We start from the raw sequence: 20,167 nt of genomic DNA, 5'->3' as shown, positions 1-20,167 counted from the left end.
CACACAAAGAAGAAGAGTGTCTTTTTACTCAAGTAAGTTTAGTGCACTGGTTTCTTTAATCTAGCTCTTGGTAAATCCAATTCAAATGAGCTCTAGACCATCTCGGCCTCAGTAATAATATTTAACAATAGCGACAGTACCAGCACAAATATTTACTGAGGGCGTACTATGTGCTGAGAAGCCCTGGTGGTGCAACAGTTGAACACTCAGCTGCTGACTGAAAGGTTGAGGGCTGAAACCCACCAGGAGTTCCGTGGGAGAAAAGACCTGACAATCTGATCCTTAAAAGATTACAGCCTAGGAAACCCTATGGGGCAGTCCTGCTCTGTCACATTGGGCTGCTAAGAGTTGGAATCAACTCGACAGCTATGGGTTTGTTTTGGTTTTTGGTACTCTATGCCAGGCACTTGCTCCAGGGGCTTTATGTATATTAATGCATTTAATCTTCAACTTTACTCTGTGAGACAGGTCTTATGATTCGTTTATTTGTTCATCAAATACTTACTGATTCATTGAAGGAGCATCCAATTCATGCTATCAGTTTGATTCTGCAAAAAGCACCTACCCTACCTACTGCCGTCAAGTCGATTCCAACTCATAGCGACCCTATAGGACAGAGTAGAACTGCCCCATAGAGTTTCCAAGGAGCGCCTGGTGGATTCAAACTGCCGACCTTTTGGTTAGCAGCCGTAGCACTTAATCACTACGTCATCGTAAATAGCACAGCACCTAATATTTCTGTCACATGCTCTGTTTTGAAGACCAGTGCTCAAAGTGGATTTTGTTCTTGTAACAGTATCCCAGCAGATTTGATAATATTTGTTGGCTTGAGGTCTGATTTTTTTTTAAATAGATTTAAGAATTCTAATGTCGAAAAAGTGTATCAATTTGTATGAGAAAAAAAGCCTAGCAAAATGACAACTATAGATTGGACAATACAGAGGAAGGGAAATCCTGGTGGTATAGTGGTTAAGCGTTATGGCTGCTAACCAAAAGGTCAGCAGTTCGAATCTACCAGATGCTCCTTGGAAACTCTATGGGGCAGTTCTACTTTGTCCTATAAGGTCGCTATGAGTCAGAATCGACTCAACAGCAGTGGGTCTGGTTTTTTTGGTTTGGATACAGGAAGCGACGCTTTGGTGCCATGTTTCTCTCTTCACAGTGTTGCGACAAATCAGTTGAAATGTATTTCTGTACCACAATTTATGCTTCAATAAAAGTTTACTTAATTCCTTAAAAAATATATATTTATTGAGTCCCTCCTATGTCCTAGGCACTGTGATAACCATGGAGGATACAGCTGTGAACAAAAGAGAGCAATCCCCTGCCCTCTTAAGAGTTTATGTTATAGTGGGTGGAGGCACACAATTTTTGCGGGGTAAAAACATCACAAAGTTTAGTAAAGCAAAAAGAAAGGTTTATTCAGCGTATATTCAAAACGGCAAAAGTGGGAAATCGGGACGAGTCTGTGGCTACAGCCATGTCTGCTAGAGTCCAAGGAAATATTACAGAATAGGCAAAAGTGGGAAAAAGGGCAAGCATGCTGCTAGAGCCATGTCTCCAGAACCTTACAGAATCATCAGTATATATTAACATCACAAACAGGTGAAACACTAAAAGCTTCACCTTTTCCCTGATATGCTAAAAACGGCTAGATCAACATTATTATACATTTTGAATCATCTTAATCATTTGTACTGGTTTCAATAGAGACAGTCAGGAAGATCTTCACTGGTCCAACGAATTTTCTATTCACTAAATGCTGATAGAAAAAGATAAGAGTGGAAAGTCTTCTGTTTGATTGGTTTATGTGAAAGGTTCCCTAACAGATATTTTCCAAGACTGTCCTAGCTATTACAGCAGTTAAGTGTTACAGCTGCTAACCAAAAGGTAGTCTGAATCCACTAGGCGCTCCTTGGGAACTCTGTGGGGCAGTTCCACTCTGTTCTATATAGTTTGCTATGAGTTGGGTTGTTTTGTTTGTTTTTAATTGTCTTTATATCTCAGGGTCCAGTTGATGTGTCCTTGCGAGTCCTTGTGAGTTCAGCTCCAGCTGGGTCACATTCTCTATGCTCAAGGACAAGGAATAATGACTCCAACATTATTTTCTAAATCACAATAAACAAAACAGTAAATATCTTATATGTTTGATGGTGCTAAGTGCTCTTGAGAAAAATAAGCAGGGTATGAGGATGATGAGTACTAATGACGAGGGGGGTTGTACTGTATATGAGGTGGTCATATGGTGACATTTGAGCAGAGCCCTCAAGAAGTGAGGGAGTGAGCCTGAGCATCTCTTGGGAAGAACATTCCAGAGAGTAAGAACCAGTAGGTTACAGATGAGACAATGGGTGCTCACAGAGGTTAAGAAGCTGGTGAGGTCGCTCAGCTAGTCAGGGGCACAGCTGGCATTCAGGAAGGCAGTTCCAGAGCTTGCAGTGTTAGCCACAACGTGAGAAGCCAGGAGTGTGGCCATCCCTCCCTCTTTCTTTGTCAGTTTCACCCTTAGCCAGTCCCAGTCAATGATTTCCCTCAGTTTCCATTGAAAACTACTGGTTTCAGCTACACAACCACTACTTCCCTACTTCATCTATTTTAGACGGAAACTGCAGCCACCTACCACCCAACAGGCAATGAATCCCCTGGTCTCCCAGTCCAAAAAACTCCCGGGAACTCCCCTAACACTGTCCTCCAGCTGCATGATATTCCTTGCCACCTCAGTGAGTTCACCCAGAATTAAGAGGTTGGCTCCCCAATCAACTTCCTTTTGAGATTTCCTGCCTTGTCATGCTAAAACACTCTCCTTTTATTCTCTGTTCTTGCACTTAAAGTTCTTCCCCTTTCCCAAGATGTTTCCCTCCAGACCTGTACAGTCCCACACTAGTCTAGAGTAGTGCTGTCGAATAGAAAGGTCAGTCTAGAGTAGTGGCTACCAGCCACGTGCAGCTAGTGAGCACTTGGTATGTGGCTAGTCCAAATCCTGATGTGCTGTATCAAAGGAGCCCTGGTGGTGCGGTGGTTAAGAGCTCAGCTGCTAACCAAAAGGTCAGCAGTTCAAATCCGCCAGTCGCTCCCTGGAAACTCCATGGGGCAGTTCTATTCTGTCCTATAGGGTCACTGAGTCAGAACAGACTCAATGTCGATAAGTTTGTAACCTGGTGAGTAAAAATACACAACAGATTGTGAAGACTTAGATGAATAAAAGAATGTAAAATATCTCAATAATTTTTTATATTGGTTACATGTTAAAATGACAACACTGTGGATATACTAGGCTAAATAAAACGCATTATTAAAATTAATTTCACCTGTTCCTTTTTATTTTTTTTATGAATAACTGGAGCCCTGGTGGTACAGTGTTTAAGAGTTTGGCTTCTAATCATAAGATGAGCAGTTCAAACCCACCAGCTGCTCCTTGGAAACCCTATGGGGCAGTCCTACTCTGTCCTACAGGGCAGCTATGAGTTGGAATCGACTGATGGCAATGGGTTTGGGTTTTAGGGTTTAACAGAAAGTTTAAAATTACATATGTGACATATATTACATTTCTATTTGATGGCACTACTCTAAATTGACCTTTCCAGGCACCCACACCCCATCATGCTCAAAAGCCACATTTCCCTCTGACCATTCTTTTGAGCCCAGGTGGCACAGCAGTTAAGAGCTCAGCTGCTAATCAAAAAGGCTGGCAGTTCAAATCCACCAGTAATTCCTTGGAAATGCTATGGGGCAGTTCTATCCCTCCTATAGGGTCGCTATGAGTTGGAATCGACTCAACAGCAACAGGTTTGGTTTTTGGGGTTTTATTCTTGTCTTAGGATATATCTGAAATCCACAACGTATTTTAGAATATAAGTTTTTTTTTTTACTAGAGCCATTTAAGACTCCATGAGTCTTTTTAAATCCATTTTCCAAGGTCTGATTCAAGGTATTTCAATACACTGTTGATAATGTCATTAATAATCCTTTATAACTGAGCCCAAGAGACAGAAAGGGCCACATAAACCAGAGACTACATCAGCCTGAGACCAGCAGGACTAGATGGTGCCTGGCTACAACCGATGACTGTCCTGACAGGAAACACAATAGAGAATCCCTGAGGGAGCAGGAGAGCAGTGGGACGCAGACCCCAAATTCTCTTAAAAAGACCAGACTTAATGGTCTGACTGAGACTAGGACTCTGATGGTCATGGTCCCCAGACCTTCTGTTAGCCCAAGACAGGAACCATTCCCAAAGCCAACTCTTCAGACAGGGATTTGACTGGACAAAGGGATAGACAGTGATAATGGTGAAGAATGAGTTTCTTGGATCAAGTAGGCACATGAGACTATGCTGGCATCTCCTGTCTGGAGGGGGGATGGCAGGGCAGAGGGGGCTCAGAAGCTGGTGGAATGGACATGAAAATAGACAGTGGAGGGAAGGAGTGTGCTGTCTCATTAGGGGGAGAACAATTAGGAGTATATAGCAAGGTGTACATAAATATTTGTATGAGACACTGACTTGATTTGTAAACTTTCACTTAAAGCAAAATAAAAATAAAAAAAATTCTTTATAACGCCTATTATTTTTCAGTTAGTCAATTCATACTTGAGAAATTCTACTGCAACTAATTTATGACATAGCCTTATTAGTTACTTATTAATCTGAATTTCTTATTTTTATGAATATGGATATTGTTGTTGTCAGGTTCCAACTCATAATCACCCTATGTACCACAGAATGAAACACTGTCCAGTCCTGCACCATTCTTATAATCCTTGTTATGCTTGAGCCCATTGTTGCAGCCACTGGGTCAATCCACCTCGTTGAGGGTCTTCCTCTTTTCCACTGACCCTGTACTTTACCAAGCGTGATGTCCTTCTCCAGGGACTGATCCCTTCTGACAACATGTCCAAAGTATGTAAGATGCACTCTCGCCATCCTTGCTTCTAAGGAGCATTCTGGTTGTACTTCTTCCAAGACAGATTTGTTCATTCTTTTGGCAGTACCTGGTATATTCAATATTCTTCGCCAACACAATTCAAAGGGGTCAATTCTTCTTCCCTCTTCCTTATTCACTGTCCAGCTTTCACATGCATATGATGTGACTAAAAATACCATACCTTGGGTCAGTCTTCAAGATGGCGTCTTTGCTTTTCAACACTTTAAAGAGGTCCTTTGGAGCAGATTTGCCCAATGCAATGCAACTTTTGATGTCCTGACTGCTGCTTCCATGGGTGTTGATTGTGGATCCAAGTAAAATGAAACCCTTGACAACTTCAATCTTTTCTCTGTTTATCATGATGTTGTTCATTGGACCAGTTGTGAGGATTTTTGTTTTCTTTATGTTGAGCTGTAATCTATACTGAAGGCTGGGGTCTTTGATCTTCATTAGTAAGTACTTCAAGTCCTCTTCACTTTCAGCAAGCAAGGTTGTGTCATCTGCATAACACAGGTTGTTAATGAGTCTTTATCCAGTCCTGATGCCCCGTTCTTCTTCATATAGTCCAGCTTCTTGGATTATTTGCTCAGCATACAGATTGAATAGGTATGGTGAAAGAACACAGCCCTGACACACACCTTTCCTGACTTTAAACCACGAAGTATTCCCTTGTTCTGTTAGAATGACTGCCTCCTGAACTCTGTACAGGTTCCTCATGAGCACAGTTAAGTGTTCTCGAGTTCCCATTCTTCGCAACGTTATCCATAATTTGTTATGATCCACACAGTTGAATGCCTTTGCATAGTCAATAAAACACATGTAAACATCCTTCTGATATTCTCTGCTTTCAGCCAGGATCCATCTGACATGGACAATGATATCCTTGATTCCAAGTCCTCTTCTGAAACTGGCCTGAACATCTGGCAGTTCCCTGTCGATATATTGCTGCAGCCATTTTTGAATGATCTTCGGCAAAATTTTGCTTGCATGTGGTATTAATGATGTTGTTTGATAATTTCCTCATTCTGTTGGATCACCTTTCTTGGGAATAGGCATAAATACGGATCTCTTCCAGTCGGTTGGCCAGGTAGCTGTCTTCCTGATTTCTTGGCACAGGCGAGTGAGCACTTCCAGCACTGCATCTGTTTGTTGAAACATCTCAATTAATACCGTCAATTCCTGGAGCCTTGTTTTTCACCAATGCCTTCAGTGCAGCTTGGACTTCTTCCTTCAGTACCATCGGTGACTGATCACATGCTACTTCTTGAAATAGTTGAATGTCAACTAATTCTTTTTGGTACAAGGACTCTGTGTATTCCTTCCATCTTCTTTTGATGCTTCCTGCATCGTTTAATACTTTCCCCATAGAATCCTTCACTATTGCAACTCAAGGCTTGAATTTTTTCTTCAGTTCTTTCAGCATGAGAAACACTGAGCATGTTCTTCCCTTTTGGTTTTTTATCTCCAGCTCTTTGCATGTGTTATTATAATACTTTACTTTGTCTTCTTGAACTGCCCTTTGAAATCTTCTGTTCAGTAAACTTCATTTTTTTTCTTATAATTGTCATGGGAAAAACACTCAAAAACTAGACCACTAATCTCAACAGACATTTAGGGGAGCATTCTGAAGAGGAAATGAAGGTCACTAGGACCCAACAGGAGCCCTGATGGCATAGTGGTTAAGCGCTTGGCTGCTAACCAAAAGTTCAGCAGTTCAATCCACCAGCTGCTCCTTGGAAACCCTATGGGGCAGTTCTACTCTGTCCTATAGGGTCGTTATGAGTTGGAACCGACTCCACGGCACCTAACAACAACAGGACCCAAAGGGGTTCATTCCCTGAGAATAACTTGATTCCCTCCAATAGATACTTAGTTGAGAGATTAGATAAAGGTCACAAACAACAGACCTTTGAATAAATGGCCTCCAATTGCAGGCAGGGAGCAGACATGAATTTATTTCACTGATTCCTGGCATGAGCTTGCTGTCACTTCAACTGGCTTCCTTTGATCAGACTAACAGCTCACCAGCACAGGGTCCAGCAGCAGCTAAGAAGAAACCAAAGGGCACAAAGGGACACAATAAAAAAAGGAAAGTGTCTGGACAGCAACCGACAGTCATTTTCCTCCCAGGCTGGTGGGCAGGCACTGAAGGCAACCTCCAAAGAGTAGCTGCTAAAACGTTTTCCAGTACTTTTCTAGACTCATTATCTGATGGTCACAGTTCATATTCAAACTTAAACCTGTCTAAGAAAAGGGAAAAGGTTGAATCCTGGTTTCACTCACAAACCTGAGATGGTAGGTTTGATTTGTGACCACAGAAACTAAGGGGCTGTGCCCTCGAGTAAAAGCTTCTCATGGCTCTTTTGGTAAAAGCTTCAAAAAAAAACTTTTGCACTTGAAAAGAAACAACTTGAGAAGACCTCAAAAGACCCAAAACTCCTGCAAGTAAGAGCTGATTCATGTAGACAAACGTTATACTTTTTAAATGTAGAGAAACCAATACCTACCCTCAAAGCCTATATAACGGATACACTAAGGTGTCAAAAAGAGGGCAATAAAAAAATGATTAGATCACATTCCTGAAAAGTTAAAATGTGGTTCTAAGTCTCCTTCAAAAGTTCTAGAAGATGACTGTCAAAATTAAACCAAAAACATAGCAAAAATATGAGTAAATTTTGATTTTTTTTAAATAAAAAGTCTTGTCACAATGGGAAAAATTTGAAAATGGGTGGAAGTTAGGTAATATTGTGGAAATACTGTTAATTTTCTTAGATATTATAACACTATTGGAATTATGCAAAAGTGTATAACAGTGTTGCAGAGAAACAGTGTAAATAGGGAAAATGTTAAAATAATAAGAAACAAATATGTAAGTAAACCAAAGAAACCATTCTGAATTCTATGGGCAAAAAAGCCCCCCAAAAAGGTTTTCTTGTTTGTAATTTTTTAATGTTCTATTATAGACTATATGGAACCCTGGTGGTGTAGTGGTTAAAGTGCTTGGCTGCTAACTGAAAGGCCAGCAGTTTGAACCCACCAGCTGCTCCTCGGGAGACAGATGTGGTGGCAGTCTGCTTCCGTAAAGATGTCAGCCTTGGCAACCCCATGGGGCAGTTCTACTCTATCCTATAGGGTCACTATCAGTCAGAATCGACTCCATGGCACATGACAACAACATATAATTTCACGAGCTTTAACAAAATTATATTGTGCAATGTATACATTCATTTATAACAGATCAATTACAGTTGTACCAGTTTCTACCAAAACCTGGCTCTCTATCTGATCTTGAGTTAGCAATATACCAGAGTGGTTAAGGTTAAGCTGGGAGTCAGCCGACCCAGGTTCAAACTCACTCTGCCACTATGTGCTGTGTGAACTTCAGCAAAATACTAATCTGTCTAAGCCCTATTTTCCTCTTTAATAGCCTCACTCTATTAAAGCTGTTGTAACAATTAGATGAAAAAAGAAAGTCTAAAAATATTAAGCACAGCAGCAGACACAGACCGAGTGCTTAGTTCATGTCTGCTATTATTATTCACACCCCATTATAACACACAGGGTCTGGTTTTTCCATAGGAATATGCAACACTATTTTGACCTAGATTCTCTTTTAGAAATAAAAACACACAGACCATCTGAACTTTGATTTCTGCAAAGCATACGAACCAGACTCAGATAAAATCCTTGTGTTAAAAATGGAGAAATGCTTGACACTATATTATCTAAAGCCTAGATCTAAAAATTTGTATTGTTAAAATTTTTAAAAAGCAATTTTTCTTAAGGATATGACTTAGTTCCTTTAGTTCTTGCATACAAGGAACTTAAACTCCAGCTGGGGAGATAGTGGGCAAGATAAAAGATCTATAAAAGGTAAACAGTCAAGTAGGGCAGGCTTTGCTAAAAAGGCCTAAATAAATAGTCAAACAGTTTGTATTTTTGAGCACTAGTTCCTTGCCCAGCACCACTCAGTCCCTGTCGCAATTCAGCACCAAATTCTGCCGGCTCCGTCTTCTAACCACATCCAGATCGCTCACTTCTCAGCTGGGCCCCTCCCCGCCCTGCCCCAGGGTACGTCATTTCTCACTCACATTGTTCCTGTGGCTTCCTAACTGGTCTCCCTACTTCTGCCTTCGCTCCCTTTGGAAACTATTCTCCACTTGGCAGCTAGTGTCATTCTTTTAAAAACTCAAGTCCTCATGTCTGAAACCCTCCGATGACTTCCCATTTCACTCAGGGTAAAAAAACTGAAGTCTTTTACAAAGGCCCTGATTACTTTTACAGCTTCACTTCCTATTACTCTCAGCCTTGTTTACTGGACTTTGGCCACAGTGATCTCCTCTGAAGTTCCTTAAGTGCTCGACACTGACCTCAGGTTTTTTATGCCCCAGCCAGCCCCCTGCCTGGAACACTGCTCCCCCAGCATGGCCTGTTCTCTTGCTTCCTCTAAGTCTATGCTCAGCTGTCACCCTGTTAAAGATGCCCTCTTGACAACACTATAAAACACTAGCCAGCAGACAGTGGTTGAATGAACCATCATATAGTCACCCGCATGGAGTACAATGCAGCTATATAAAAAAAGAAACTCTATGATCTGCATGAACTCAACTGACACAGAATGATTTTCAAAATACATGGTTAAGTGAGAAAACCAAGGTGCAGAAGAGTACATATACTATGTTATCTGTTGTTTAAGAAGCAGAGTTAAAAATAAATATATGTATCTGCTTATAGTTGCAAAAAGAAACAAAGGAAGGAGAAAAAAGAAACAAATGATATCTGTTTCCTGAAGGGAAAAGGGAGAGGGTGGAATTAGGACTTCTCTGAGCTTATCTTTTTAGATAGTTTTGATTGAACCATGTCAATATTTTACATTTTAAAAAATTAAATCAAGAAAAGAAAATCCTAAAATTGAATAGAAACAGAAACAAATCAATGAAACTGTGTATCAAATTGATAGCATAACTACACAGAAGGGAAAAAGATTAATCAAGTAACTTTTAAATACAGTGTTCACTACATCTTCAGTGGAACATATTGAATAAAAATAACTGCAAAGAAATCTTGAACTGTATTTACTAAGTCTATAGTTGGTAGTGCTACTGGTACAGCAATTGTGAAACTATTTAGTATTTAAAGATTAGGAAAATGCATTGATGCTACTACAAATGTATTTTGATCCATGGCAAAAGAGATACAAATATGAATGGAGGTATCAGGACTTTGAGGTTTCAGGATGAACTCACAGCTTTATAAAAATTCTATTTCCTAGATCTAACAACTGACGGGGCCTAGAAGCAATGACGCCAGTAGCCTTGAGCACACCTAGCACCCAGATCTTAGTTTCTACATACCATCCTCCATGAAAAAGGACCAGAGAATCTAATGATTCCAAGACTAGGCAGGAAGCATACAAAACGAATCCCGACTATCTTTTTGTACCAGAAAGTACAGAAGTGCTCCAAAACTGATAGGAACATGTCAAAAATACACCAAAGCCCACCTGAAGGGGTTTCAACCTGAAAAATCCAGAATAATTGAGCATCAAAATGAACAATGACAGGAATGGATTATAACACTTTTGTTTGTTTTTAGAAAAAGTCATGAAGCCATACTAACACTAAAATAAAAGCAGCACATATGCAAATGCTCTTCTTTACTGAAGAATGCCAATTAATAAATGTACACAGAAAAACAGAAATAGAAAATTGCTGTTTATAAATATTTTAGTAATACTGATTCTGGGAAGAATCACCATTGGATACTAAAACCATCGGGTGAAAGATTGTTGGGGAGCAGGAAAGTCACACAATCTCAAAGTATCACTTAATAAATCACATACTACTTAAAAAGGGGAAAACATGCCTCTACAATGGAGAAATCTGGTGGATATCACCTTAACCGAATGACGAAACTCAGCATCGCTAATCACAGGACAAACTGCCTGCATCTGCGATGCACTGAGCAGGCATCACCTAGGAAATACTCCTGCCGGAATAGTTTCATCTAGAATCTAATCATGAGGAAACAACCAGACAATCCAAACTGGAGGACATTCTGTACAACAGCTGACCCAGGCTCTTCCAAAATGGCGATGTTATAAAGTACAAAAAAAAAGAGCATGCAACAGTTTTAGATTAAAGGAGACTAAAATGAGATGACTATAGCCTGCGATCTAGGACTGGCTTCCATACTCCATATTAGAAAACAGTATTGGAGCAATGCTAAATTTCATGAGTGTGATAATGATTTGGGGACTTGTTAGAGGACGCTCGTAGGAGATAAACGTTGGTTGGGGTCAAGTGTTATCAGGTCTGGAAGTCTCAAATGATTCAGAAAAAAGTGTGTGAGTGTGTGTGTGTAAACAAAGAGAAGTAAAACAAATGTGACAAAATGTTAATAACTGGTGATTTGAGAAGGTGTGCAAGTATTCATTGTACCATTTTTCCAACTTTCTCCAAAATTTAAAACAAATATATGCCACTTCCATTTCCCTTTCCTTTGCTTTACTAATCTTCACATTAGTACATGTTTACTTTGTCAACCTGCAACACTTATACACTTACCTATGTATTTACTGACTTTCTACCCCACTATGTGAGTTCCATATATTTTTTTTTTTATGTGAGTTCCACATAGGCCTTGTAGGACAAGGGTTAAAGCGCTCAACCATGAACCAAAAAGTTGGTGGTCAGAAACCACCAGCAGCAGATGAAAGATGTGGCAGTCCACTTCTGTAAAGATTACAGCCTTGGAAACCCTATGGGGTCGCTATGAGTCAGAATGGACTCAGTGGCAGTGGGTTTGATTTTTGGTTTATGTGAGCTCACAACAGCTGGGGACTGTTTGTTCTTTGCTGTTTCCCCAGTCCCTCCTAAAGCTCCTAACACCTAGTAGGCACTCAATAAATATTTGGTGAACGACTGAATGTTTACAATAATTTGATGAAGTAGGTACTATTATTATCCTTTCTCTTGCATGAGTGTGTTCTCTCTCAAAAGGGAAGGATACTGAGGCATACAGAAGTTAGGTAATATATACAGGTTCATAACTCAGGTGTGTGGGTAGGGGGCAGGGTTTGAAGCAAGGTATCTGATTCTAAAGCTGAGGCTGTTCATCACACTGTGGTGTAGCTTCCCTAGTGAAGCTCCGCCCCTGAAGAGCTCACCTTCTACAGGGCTGTACCATTCAGTCTTGTCCTTAAGTTGATGCCCACTCAGGCTGGGTGATAAATACACACTTGATGAATGAAATGACCTCTGAATAAATGTATGAGTTAGGCGGGAGAGACCACCATGGGAGTCTGTTCAGGGAATCTTCCTGGAGGAGGTAGAGCCTCCCTGGGGTGTGCACTTGCAAGAGAGAACACAGAGCCAAGCAGCGGTGGCCAGAGGTGCATCCTGGGACCAAGGAAGGAGACCAGCTCTTCCAGAGAAGAGTGACCCCATCCATTCAATCTCTGTATGTACCTCTTCTCCTCCTTTCCCACAGCCACCAGCGTATGGAGCCATCACAGCTCTTGAGCTCTGTAATGGTAGTGCACTCTGGCCTCTCTACCTCCAATTTCTCATGACTGCAATTGTTTTCTCTTTATTGCTGCCAGATTATTTTTCCCAAATGCATGCTTCTGATCCTATCAGCCCAGAAGCATCTCTCCTTTGTCTGCGGAAAAGAGTCCAAACTCCAAGGGGGTACTCCGGGGTCCACCACAGGGCCTCAAGCTCCCTTGGGCACATCTACTCTCCAGTTATGCTGAATGACTATTGCCCAAGGTCACCTTGAATGCTCTCACTCCTTGCTTATCTGGTCTCTCGGTAGTTTTCCGACATCATCCTATGTCCACATACTACCTGTCCTCAGACTCCTGGTTCAAATACCCCGCTTTCCATGAAGGCTTTGCAGGTCACAAAGATGTTTTCTTCTCTTCGCACTAGCACTTTAACCTCACAACACTTATTTCTTTATAGCATAATGTAGGTACTTTTGAGCATATCTCAATACCCCCCAAACGCCAGCTAAACCATACTCCATAGATATATCTACCCCACAGGCATTCAAAAGGCGTGGAACAGATGAGTGAATGGAGATAGAAGATTGATCTGGAGCTCAGTACAAAAGGGCCCACAATGAGGAAACGGCAAGGAAAGAAGAGCTAGTCAGGGGGTTCTTCCCATAAACCAAGAGTCTAGTAATGAGTTGACTAGGGGCCAGTGTGTGGTGGAGATTATGAGGGTGGGGAAGTAAAAATGGGGTCAAAGGTTACATCTTTCACGGAGCTGTTATGACGACTTAACTAAAGCGTGGAAGGGATGAACAGGAGACTAACACTCCCACGTTAGTTCTTTTATGTTTTAAAGGGAAAAGTGCACCAGTCACACTACCTAAGGAATTCCGAAGCGAGGCCACCGTCTACCGAAAACGCTGCCCCCAGTCCCGTCCCCTGCCCGCTGCAGAGCAGTCCTGAAAAGCCTCCAGCAGACACCCAGAGCGCAAGCCGCCGCGGGGCGGGAGCGGAAATCGCCGGCTCTCTCTCGGAGTTCCGATGCCCCAGCCCGGAGGGCGGAGGAGGCGCGCGGGCTAGAAGAGCCTCCTCCGGGCAGGTGGGAACGGGCTGCCACACTCTGGGCGAGTTAACCGACTGGGGAAGCAGCGAAGTGCTCGGCTCTGATTTTGGGCGACGTTACGTGGAGGCCCAGGAAGCATAACTTTGGAGTCATTCGACTGTTCCAAGAGGCACGCTTTTCCGGAAAGCACACTGGGTGGGGAGGCGAGCGGAGCGAGGGTGGGGGACTTAGGACAGCTCCCTAAAGGAAAGAAAACGCCGCCGAATCGGGCCGGAGCGGCAAGCGGGCTAGGGCCCTGTCCGTTTTCGTGACAAATAGGATGGAAGAGCCTCGAGGCTAAAGCTTCTTCCCGACTATGTTGGGGAGACTCGATGAAATGACAACCTTCTCTCCCTGAAAGCCTCCCGCTGGCAGCGATTCTTTTCCCGGGCCTCCGCGTCCCGGCCCCACCCCGCCCACCCGGCCCCGGCACCCCGAGGGCGAAGGGTCCCCTGGGGCCACGGACACCCCTGGCGCTTGTCAATACTAGCGAGGGGGCGCGGGGAAGACCTCCACTCACCTAACCCGAGGAGCAGGAACACGCTGAAAACCCTTAGGGCCCACCCAGGGTCACTCCCTCCGGCCATGGCGCGCCCAGCAGCCCGGGATGGAGCACCCTGGCTGGGCGCAACCACGGTTCGCTAAGTGCCGCCCCGCTCCCTGAGCTAAAGTACTGCCCCCTCCGCCCCGCCTCCCGTCCGGCCCCGGCCTCGCGTCGGCCCACCCAGCTGCGCAAGCGCTCTCGTCTCGACGCAACTTCCGCTCTTACGTAGACGCTCTGGGGCCCCGCCTTCGCCCCGCGTGCGCCCCTGCTCTTTTCTGCGCATCCGCACCCCGCTTTCGGGCTCCCAGGCGCGCTCCCGGGGCTTGGCTCTGCCCGGCGTTTGTGCAGGTCTTTCCTCTTTCCCCCGAAGTGCACCGTGCAGTCCAGCCTGGTTCACTCCCGCCCTTCCCGCTGCCGGCAGCGTCTGCTCTGTAAAACGCCCCTTTAAAACTGGCTCGCGTTTTTAAAAACCAGGTTTATCTTCGTTCCTCCCGCACCTCTAGCGTTTTTCCTTAGCATTTTCGATGTGATGGAGACAACTCCGTAGCTGGGGCGGAGCGGGGGCGAGTGGACAGGGGCTGTCGCTCTCCGAAAGCCGCGTCCCTCTGGGCTGGCTCTTGAGGTGGCTCGGCCAAGGGACAGGGAGGTTCCGAAGCAGTTCATTCCTTCAGAGCTTTCTGGCAGCCCCAGTAGCAGTGAGGGGCTTGCTTTTCCTGCCAGTTAACTAAGCTGGGGGACCTTGGGCAAGACACATGTCTTTGGACCGTTTGCCTCGCATATTAAAAAGAACAAAAGGAAAAGAGATTTTAGATAGCTGTTAGCATGTTAGGGGTTACTTGGTGCAGCCCTTGCAGGGCTTGTTTTTGCTCATTTATGTAGTTACGTGAGATGCCACCTTTTCCTTAAGCCTAACCCGCCAACGCTCCCTCAACCCAGGAGCTGGAATTTCCAGCGTTGGTTTCTCCCTTCTCAGTTTCCTCTTTGTTTTCCTCTTTCTCCGTCTGGGCTGCGGACTTTCCCTCAGGCTCAGACGTCAGGTGCATTCACTCCCTCACTGTGTGGGCTCCCAGAAGTTTATCTGGCCTAAGCAGCAGCAGCAGGAATCTGGAACTGTCCATCTTAGTGGATAGCCCTCCCCTCAAGTTTATCAGATCCCAAATCAAATTACTCTGTTCCCAGAACGATCTCCTCACATCAGCCTCCGTGTTCCCTTTCTTTTGAGAGAAGCACCAAGATCCCCTGCACAGCCTAGGAGTTAAGAGAAAAAACTCTTGGTTGTCATGTGAGAATAAGTTACCTCTTCCCATGGAAAGTCCTCCTGGTGGCCCTTGCATATTGTGAAACTAAGTGGAAATGCTATTTATTGTTGCTTGTATCTCCATCATCGTAAAGTAAACCTGTTGCCCTGGAATCAACTCCAACTCATAGCGACCCTGTAAGACAGAGTAGAACTGCCCCATAGGGCTTCCAAGGGTGTAATCTTTGCAGAGGTGCCCTGATGCTGTAGTGGTTAAGTGCTCAGATGCTAACTGAATGGTTGGTGGTTTGAACCCAGCAGATCCATGGAAGAAAGATAGGCAGTCTGCTTCCACAGAGATTACAGCCTTGGAAAATCTATGGGGCAGTTCTACTCTTTCCAATAGGGTGGCTATGAGTCGGAATCGACTCCATGACAAGTTTAATCTTTATGGATGTAGACTGCCACATCTTTCTCCCGCAGAGTGGGTGGTAGATTTGAACCTCTGATCTTTTGCTTAGCAGCCGAGCGCTTAACTACTGTGCTACCAGGGTTTCTCCATGCTGAGGTAGGGACACCCAAACCACTAACTTGAGCCACTTGAATCATATTGTAAACATTCATGAATTATTCTTAAATTAGCCATAAAATCCAAAAGGTATCTTTATCAATGAATTTTCTGTGATCAACAGCCTGCATCATGAAGTCTAGTACCTTATGACATTCCCTTTCATCAATAGATAATTGGGAACACAAGAGCAGATGTAGTGTGTAGTAAAAATGTGAGAAAATCAAGTTTCTCCTCTGTCCTGGGCTGGCAGGAACTTAGGCCAACTTGGAAAGGTAGTATGGGGTCAGATTGTGACCTTCAGACACTAGGGAGACACTGAAAGTTCGTGAGCTGGGAAGTGATATAGTAACAGCAAACATTGGTTGAGCACTTATTACAGGCCAGGCGCAGTGTTAAGGGCATTGCCTGGATTAATTTAATTCTTACTTATCCTGTGGAGAGGTACTATTGCTGTCCCTCTTTTTTACAGATGAGGAAACTGTGCCTCGAGGAAGAACACACAGTTAGGGGCAGAACTAGGATCCTGTCTTAGTCACCTAGTCCTGCTATGACAGAAATACCACAAGTGGATGGCTTTAACAAAGAGAAATTTATTCTCTCACAGTCTAGTACGTTACAAGTCCAAATTCAGGGTGTCAGCTCCAGGGGAAGGATTTCTCTCTCTGATTTCCAGGGGAAGGATTTCCGTTCTGGAGGAAGATTCCTTGTCATCAATCTTCCCCTGGCCGAGGAGCTTCTCAGGCACAGGGACCCCAGGTCCAAAAGACACGCTCTGCTTCTGGCGCTGCTTTCTTGGTGGTATGAGGTACCCAACTCTCTGCTTGCTTCCCTTTCCTTTTTTTTTTTTTTTAATTTTTATTCTGCTTTAAGTGAAAGTTTACAAATCAAGTCAGTCTCTCACACAAAAACTTACATACACCTTGCTACATACTCCCATTTGCTCCCCCCCCCCGCCATGAGATAGCCCGCTCCCTCCCTCCACTCTCTCTTTTGTGTCCATTTTGCAAGCTTCTAACCCCCTCTACCCTCCCATCTCCCCTCCAGACAGGAGATGCCAACATAGCCTCAAGTGTCCATCTGATGGAAGAAGCTCACACCTCACCAGCATCCCTCTCTGTCCCATTGTCCAGTCCGATCCCTGTCTGAAGAGTTGGCTTTGGGAATGGTTCTTATCCTGGGCTAACAGAAGGTCTGGGGGCCATGACCACCAGGGTCCTTCTAGTCTCAGTCAGACCATTAAGTCTGGTCTTTTTATGAGAATTTGGGGTCTGTATCCCACCTCTCTTCTGCTCCCTCAGGGGTTCTCTGTTGTGTTCCCTGTCAGGGCAGTCATCGGTTGTAGATGGGCTCCACCTAGCTCTTCTGGTCTCAGGCTGATGTAGCCTCTGGTTTATGTGGCCGTTTCTGTCTCTTGGGCACATAATTACCTTGTGTCCTTGGTGTTCTTCATTCTCCTTTGATCCAGGTGGGTTGAGACCAATTGATACATCTAAAATAGCCGCTTGCTAGCATTTGAGACCCCAGACGCCACTCTCCAAAGTGGGATGCAGAATGTTTTCTTAATAGATTTTATTATGCCAATTGACTTAGATGTCCCCTGAAACCATGGCCCCCAAACACACACCACTGCTACACTGGCCTTCGAAGCATTCAGTTTATTCAAGAAACTTCTTTGCTTTTGGTTTAGTCCAGTTGTGCTGACCTCACCTGTATTGCGTGTTGTTTCCCGTCACCTAAAGTAGTTCTTATCTACTATCTAATTGGTGAATAGCACTCTCCCACCCTCCCTCCCTCCCCCCTCTCATAACCAACAAAGAATATTTTCTCCTCTATTTAAACTACTTCTCGAGTTCTTATAATAGTGGTCTTATACAATATTTGTTTTAAAAGTGACTAATTTCACTCAGCATAATGCGTTCCAGATCCCTCCATGTTATGAAATGTTTTCACAGATACATCACTGATCTTTATCGATGTGTAGGATTCCATTGTGTGAATATACCATAATTTATTTATCCATTCATCCATTGATGGGCACCTTGGTTGCTTTCTTCTTTTTGCTATTGTAAACGGTGCTGCAATAAACATGGGTGTGCATATATCTGTTCATGTGAAGGCTCTTATTTCTCTAGGGTATATTCCAAGGAGTGGGATTGCTGAATCGTATGGTAGTTCTATTTCTAGCTTTCTGAGGAAGTGCCAAATCGATTTCCAAAGTGGTTGTACCATTTTACATTCCCACCAGCAGTGTATAAGTGTTCCAATCTCTCCAGAGCCTCTCCAACATTTGTTATTTTGTGTTTTTTGGATTAATGCCAGCCTTGTTTTTTTTGGTTGGAGTGAGATGGTATCTCATTGTAGCTTTGATTTGCATTTCTCTAATGGCTAATAATCGTGAGCCTTTCCTCGTGTATTTGTTAGCTACCTGAATGTCTTCTTTAATGAAGTGCCTGTTCATATCTTTTGCCCATTTTTTAATTGGGTTGTCTTTTTGTAGTTGAGTTTTTGCAGTATAATGTTTAGAGATTTTAGAGATCAGGTGCTGATCAGAAATGTCATAGCTAAAAACTTTTTCCCAGTCTGTAGCTAATCTTTTTACTCTTTTGGTGAAGACTTTGGTTGAGCATAGGTGTTTGATTTTTAGGAGCTCCCAGTTATCTAGTTTTTCTTCTGCATTGTTAGTAATGTTTTGTATACTGTTTATGCCATGTATTAGGGCTCCTAACATTGTCCCTCTTTTTTCTTCCATGATCTTTATCATTTTAGATTTTATATTTAGGTCTTTGATCCTTTTTGAGCTCGTTTTTGTGTACAGTGTGAGGTATGGGTCTTGTTTCATTTTTTTGCAGATGAATATCCAGTTATGCCAGCACCATTTGTTAAAAAGACTGTCTTTTCCCCATTTAACTGCTTTGGGGGCTTTATCAAATATCAACTGCTCGTATGTGGATGGATTTATGTCTGGATTCTCAATTCTGTTCCATTGGTCTATGTATCTGTTGTTGTACCAGTACCAGGCTATTTTGACTACTGTGGCAGTGTAATAGGTTCTAAAATCAGGCAGAGTAAGGCTTCCCACTTTGTTCTTCTTTTTCAGTAATGCTTATTTATCTGGATCCTCTTTCTCTTCCATATGAAGTTGGTGATTTGTTTCTCCATCTCATTAAAAAATGTCATTGGAATTTGGATCGGAATTGCATTAAATCTATAGATTGCTTTTGGTAGAACAGACATTTTTATAATGTTAAGTCTTCCTATCCATGAGCAAGGTATGTTTTTCCACTTATGTAGGTCTCTTTTGGATTCTTGCAGAAGTGTTTTATAGTTTTCTTTGTATAAGTCTTTTACATCTCTGGTAAGATTTATTCCTAAGTATTGTAGATGGTATTGATTTGGTGGTTTCCTCTTTGATGTTGTTTTTGTTGGTGTAGAGGAATCCAACTGAGTTTGTATGTTTATCTTGTATCCCGATACTCTGCTGAATTCTTCTATTAGTTTCAGTAGTTTTCTGGAGGATTCCTTAGGGTTTTCTGTGTATAAGATTATGTCATGTGCAAATAGAGATACTTTGCGAATCTGGATACCCTTTATTTCTTTTTCTAGCCTAATTGCTCTGGCTAGGACCTCTAGCAGAATGTTGAAAAAGAGGACATCAAGGGGAATGTTTTCAGGCTCTCTCCATTTAGGGTGATGTTGGCTATTGGCTTTGTATAAATGCCCTTTATTATGTTGAGGAATTTTCCTTCTATTCCTATTTTGCTGAGACTTTTTATCATGAATGGGAGTTGGACTTTGTCAAATGCCTTTTCTGCATCAATTGATAAAATCATGTGATTCTTGTCTTTTCTTTTATTTATATGATAGATTATATTATATTTATATGATAAAAAAATTACATTAATTGTTTTCCTAATGTTGAGCCATCCCTGCATACCTGGTATGAATCCCACATGGTCATGGTGAATTATTTTTTTGATATGTTGTTGAATTCTATTGGCTAGAATTTTGTTGAGGATTTTTGCATCTAAGTTCATGAGGGATATAGGTCTGTAATTTTCTTTTTTTGTGGTGTCTTTATCTGGTTTAAAACCTAACCTACTGCTGTCAAGTCGATGGCACGGGTTTTTGGGTTATCTGGTTTTGGTATCAGGGATATGCTGGCTTCATAGAATGAGTTTGGGAGTATTCCATGCTTTTCTATACTCTGAAATACCTTTAATAGTAGTGATGTTAACTTTTCTTGAAAGTTTGGTAGAACTCTGCAGTGAAGCCATCCGGACCAGGGCTTTT

At 42.8% G+C, this 20,167-nt stretch overlaps 1 protein-coding gene across 1 annotated transcript in view; it reads right to left on the bottom strand.

The window, feature by feature from the left end:
• CD58 (CD58 molecule) overlaps positions 1 to 14,180 on the bottom strand; it is a 55,691-nt gene extending 41,511 nt beyond the window's left edge. The window contains exon 1 of the mRNA XM_049879992.1: positions 14,046 to 14,180. Coding sequence (XP_049735949.1) covers positions 14,046 to 14,112 — 67 coding nt within the window. The 5' untranslated portion in view covers positions 14,113 to 14,180. The remainder of the gene's footprint in view (positions 1 to 14,045) is intronic.
• Positions 14,181 to 20,167: the final 5,987 nt, after the last annotated feature.

Source organism: Elephas maximus, chromosome 3 (genome assembly GCF_024166365.1).
Source record: "Elephas maximus indicus isolate mEleMax1 chromosome 3, mEleMax1 primary haplotype, whole genome shotgun sequence".
Classification (NCBI taxonomy): Eukaryota; Metazoa; Chordata; class Mammalia; order Proboscidea; family Elephantidae; genus Elephas; species Elephas maximus.
The sequence above is the reverse complement of the archived record's forward strand: the minus strand, read 5'-3'. Positions and strand labels throughout refer to the sequence as shown.